General features: G+C 55.2%; 1 protein-coding gene across 1 annotated transcript; it reads right to left on the reverse strand.

Moving 5' to 3' along the window:
- Nucleotides 1-353: 353 nt before the first annotated feature.
- LOC119333358 lies at nucleotides 354-1,472 on the reverse strand. The gene has a single exon (XM_037606281.1). The coding sequence runs from the start codon at nucleotides 1,470-1,472 to the stop codon at nucleotides 354-356; it is 1,119 nt and encodes a 372-aa protein (XP_037462178.1).
- Between the last annotated feature and the right edge of the window lie 3,648 nt (nucleotides 1,473-5,120).

A 5,120-nucleotide genomic window follows, 5' to 3' on the forward strand; every position in this document is an offset into this window, starting at 1 on the left:
AAGAGTGGTGAAACAGTTTTGATTTACAAACATAGTTACTCCTACTACTTATCTGTGGTTGGCCAGATCATAAGTGCATCATGCTTGCTTATGTGAGCCTAATACAAAAAGATAAGAGCAGTTTTAACATGGTCCATCACAGGAAACAGAGCAGAAGTACTAGTGCAGGAGCGAATGCAAGGTTCAGAAATCCATCACAGGAGCAAGAAGAACAACAACAGTTTTACTAGCTTGCATGAACAAGTGGAGCAAATTGCTCAGAGGTACATCCGTGGCGATCGTACATGGACGAACTATTACATCAGCCAGTGAGTATCCTCGTATACACTTTGAAAGCAATTTCAACATCGGACTTAGTAGACACTTGCAGGCGAGAAGAAGTTGCTGTGCCCTCCAGCGTGAAGATTGGCCGCGGCATTGCACCTCTTCTCCTTCTCCAGCGCCTCTTCGGCCTTCCACGCTGCTTCAAATGGATCATGGAAGATGATCGGCGGCGGCGGCTTGTAAGTCCCCACGTCTTGGGCAATGGATGACTTGTCGTTCGTCGACTCTTCTGCTTCTTCATCGAGGAAGGTCCTAAGGAACTCCAGCTCGTCAGCTTCGAGCGGGACGATTTCTTCTGCAGCATCAGCGAAAAGCCCCTCTGGTTCCAAGTAGAAGTTCTGTTCGATGCTGTTAGTAGCTCCGACCGGGAGATTTTCCTCCGCTTGTGACCCGAGAAGCTCATCGATTGTGCAACAGAACCGGGCCATGTCGTCGTCAGCTTCAGGTACGGATTCATCCGGCAAGAAAACCGGTGCTGCAGCGGTGAACGACGATGTGGCAGGTGCCGGGACCGGGACGGCACCGCGCATCCTCTTCTGAGGGCGCGCCGGATGAGGCTCGGCGGCGGCAGCGGTCGCTGGCCTCTTCTGCGCGTGCGTGCTCTGGGTCACGGCCTCCGGTTGCGGTTGTTGAAGCTTGTACGCTTCCGATTCCTGTCGGGCCGCGTCAGGGGCATGCTGAGCCAAGTGCATCTTGCAGAAGACCTTCACCCCGTCGCTGACGGTGGCCTCCGGCAGCAGGCACCGGTACTCCTCCATGACCCAGCCGGTGGACTTGCCCTTCTTCTTGAAGGACAGGTTCTTGACCTCGCCGACCTTGACTCCCGCGTGGCAAATCTCCGTGGTCTTCTGGATGGTCCAGGTGCCGGTGCCGGCGCCGCGCACGCTCCGGTGCTTGTTCCCGTTCTTGCTCTTGCACGTGGTGAAGAAGAACCGGTCGCCGCTGCTCACGGCCTGCGGCACGGGCGCGTACCGGGCGGTCAGATCCTTGGGCTCGCAGCCGGAGATGTTGGCGCGGTGGATGAGCTTGTCGACGCCGTGCAGAGTCTCGCCGGAGAGGAGGCGTGGTAGGTAGTAGGTGACGGCGTCCACTTCCGTGGGGCTCAGCCGGTAGTGGTGGAAGACGTCGTCGACGTCGAGCCCCTCCATCCCGGCCGGCGGATGCCCGATCTGCTGCTAGGGTTCTACTGCAGTTAGGAAAGGGTGCTGTCGATCGAGGGCGGGCGGGCGACTGGGATTTGGGAGAGGTTTGTCTGCGGGACCGGGAAGGTGTTGTGGGACGCGAAGGTGCTGTGTTCTGATATTTAAAGACGCTGGCTGGACTAGGCGCGTCAGATTTCCTTATCTGAATCCGAAAATGTCCCCAGTTCAGTTTGCCGCTCCCGTTTGCTTTCTTGATTCTTTTTTGAGTAATAGAACTCCTATTTCTTTTTTTGGCTTCATTTCTTTGAACCATACTCTCGGACCTTTCATCCATGGCAACATGTACTCACCAAAGCAGTCGAGGCCAGAAATAAGGCCAGAAATCTATGATCGTCACTCATCAGGGTACACTACCAAACACTACCAAACCCCTAACTTTTACAATGCACAATCTAAGAAAGACATGTCCGCGAAGAGCATCTCTAACAAATTCCATAGAAAGGTCCCGAAATTGTAAAATAACCACCATTTTATGACAGTTTTGAGTGATAAAATGTCCATTCCAGATCCCGCAAAAACGGTCGGTCCTGTAAAAATTTATATAGCTCCCCCTAAGAAAAATCTTGTTCCCAAGATATGGAGTTTTGTAGGCAAAATTTTCAGCTCCATCTATACCAGAAAACCGTTGATGGGAGGGAAGTTTCATGTCAACCGCCACCGCCCCTGCCACCAGCTCCTGATTTCGGGCGTCCCTTCCTCGCGGCTCATTCCTGACGGCCATCGCTCCCCTCCGCTATGGATGTGGGCTCGAGGTCACCACCAAGGCCCGACGACCATCGCGCCCCTCAAGTTCTTGGGTGGCCGCGGTAGCTCGGCCATGGATGCGGGCTCGAGGTCGCCACTGGGGCCCGACGGCCATCGCGCCCCTGAGCTCTCGGGTGGCCGCGGTAGCTGCCATGGATGCGGGCTCGAAGTCGCTATTGACGCCGGATGGCCATCGCGCCCCTCAAGCTCTCGGGTGGCCGCGGTAGCTCTGCCATGGATGTGAGCTCGAGGTTGCCGCCGAGGCCCGACGGCCATCAAGCGGAGGAAGCGGTCGCGGCTCCTTGTGCGGGTGATTTGGAGAAGAAGATGGCCATGTAAATGTCGGGGTTGCAAATACGGGGTAGGCCCAAGTATACGAATGGCACATGACTCATATAAAGTACGACCCAGAAAGCAATGGGCTAGGGGGCTCCACAGTTATCCCACCAGAGACAAGGAGGGTGGCATGAGACCACACTAAGTCCCAACAGTCAGATGCCAGGCCGCCCGACTGTCGAATACTAGCACTCGGCCAGAGACAAAGGGAGCAGTCGGCTAGGCCATGAGACGACGGCTCCCTAGATTCCTCTCGGCCACGACGCCTTAATGATGGCAGTTACCTAATGGTGGTATAATCTAACTAAATACAGAAGTTACCAATAGTAAATGCCATGAAACAGTCAGCCACACCCGAGGCCATGAATAGCATTAATACCAACTCATTATGTACCCCCTACTTGGTGCACTCTATATAAGCTAGGAGAGAAGCCACAGGCTGATGGTTGAACATCCACACTTTATACCTTATATATGCCAAGAGCTAAGAGACCACAGGAGTAAGGTATTACCTCCATCGTAGAGGGCCCGAACCTGTATAATTCCTTGAGCATACTCCCAACTGCACTGTTCACTAGATACAATTGCCTCTACATTCATAACCCTTCTAGTATTGTTAGGATTATATCCACGACAGTTGGCTCCCACCGTGGGGCAAGCTTCTAACGATGATATGTTGCGTTTGGCTTTCATTATCGGTTCCCGCTGGCAGCATCCGCTTCAGAGTTCTCGAGTTCCCCATCGACGTGTCGGCATGGCATCCTGATGCCCGGTTGAATAGCGCTGACATGTCGGCTCGGGGGAGCACCCACTACCGAGCCAATGACTCGGGGGTGTCGGGCTTACATCTCCCATCGTCATACCGGTCGGCAGCTGGCGTCGCTGGAAGCAATTCGGCAAACCTCGTCCTTAGTTCGGTCATCCCGCAATTCGGCTCGTGGGGATGATGGACCCTGAGTCTATTTATCCTCTCTTGGAGTCCGTCTCTCAGGGAGAAGAGATCTGCGGATCATAGACATCTGTGGAACAAGCCTTCATGGTTGTCACGTCACCACCCGAACCGAGTCACGGGAAGGCTACTGCCGACCCAACTACAACAATCGGTGGAAGCGCAACTGATGAGGACCCGGCCACCAGAGAACATCGTGAGGCGGCCGAGCGGGTCCTTCACACCCCCATTCCGGGTGATTCGCCGGCTGACAAGTCCCTTGAGGCCCACGCCAGGAGATTCTGGCGGAGCGTGCCCGGCTGGCTCAGACTGAGAACAACCTGATTGTTCGGGAGCATGATCTGCTGGACAGCAGTCGGCCGCGGCACCCCAACCCTTCGGTAATCCCACGAGGGCGGGACTTACACAACAATTTTGTACTCGGAGGCCCTGATGATCTCCAAATCCTTGGCACCCCGACTGACAATGTCCGGCCGGCGACCAAGCTGGCTGATGCTATCCAGCAACCTGCTAACGGGGTCGTCACAGAATGAGCTCATCTCACTGTCTCGTGACCGGCTGGCTTCACGCAGTCGGATCCTAGGAGGGACCAAGAGCCGAGTACCCACAGTGGCTTCGTCACATCCTCGTCACACGGCTGGCCAGAGGACTGCAACTCGGATGGATACCCCGGTGAGAAGGCCGTCCTATTAGACCTGGCCATGGGCAGCCCGGCCCGAACGGCCCGACCCGACCCGGCCCGAAAATCTCGGGCCGAGCTGAGCCCGAACATGCCATCGGGCCGGGCTCGGGCCTGAAAATCAAGCCCGATGGGTTGATCAGGCCGGGCTCGGACCTGTGAAAAATGGATTTTTAGCCATGGTCGGGCCGGGCCAAACAGGCCGTGTCGGGCTTTTCTAGGTTCGGGCCAGGCTCGGGTCTGATTTAGTAGGCCCGATGGCCGGGCCGGGCCGGTCCCCAATTATCGAACTGGTCAGAGACACCCATCACCTTTGACCGGCCGGATCACCCAGCAGATATACCTTATCCCGGACGTCAGGCTCTCGTGGTGGACCCACTCGTCAATGGGGTCCGACTGCGAAACATGCTGATGGACAGAGGAGTTGGACTGAACATTTTGTACACAAGTATAATGGACAAAATAGGAATTCTCCTGTCGAAGCTTAATCCGACTGGGATGACCTTCCATGGGGTGGTCCCTGGCATGCGTGCCAAACCACCCGTTCAAATTTCCTTGCCAGTCGCATTCGGCGACGAGAAGAACTACCGCAAAGAGTCCTTGTCCTTCATGGTCGTCGACTTCAAGAGTGAGTATCACGCCATCTTTGGTCGGCCGGCCTACGCGAAGTTCATGGCCCGTCCATGCTACATGTACTTGAAGCTTAAAGTGCCAAGCCCCAAGGGTTGCCAATCTAAATGCCAGCATGGCAGATGCAAGCATTGCGGAGATGGATTTCGCTGCATATAAAGTCGTTGTTGATCCGACTGAGATGCCTTTGGCAAAGAAACCGGCTTCATAGTCAGCCTTGCAGTTGACGACCGGCACAAAGAAAACCAAGTGCACC

Source organism: Triticum dicoccoides, chromosome 7A (genome assembly GCF_002162155.2).
Source record: "Triticum dicoccoides isolate Atlit2015 ecotype Zavitan chromosome 7A, WEW_v2.0, whole genome shotgun sequence".
Classification (NCBI taxonomy): Eukaryota; Viridiplantae; Streptophyta; class Magnoliopsida; order Poales; family Poaceae; genus Triticum; species Triticum dicoccoides.

Bases quoted from the DNA above. Each gene is read 5' to 3' on its own strand.
- LOC119333358 (XM_037606281.1), bottom strand. From the start codon at position 1,472: ATGGAGGGGCTCGACGTCGACGACGTCTTCCACCACTACCGGCTGAGC.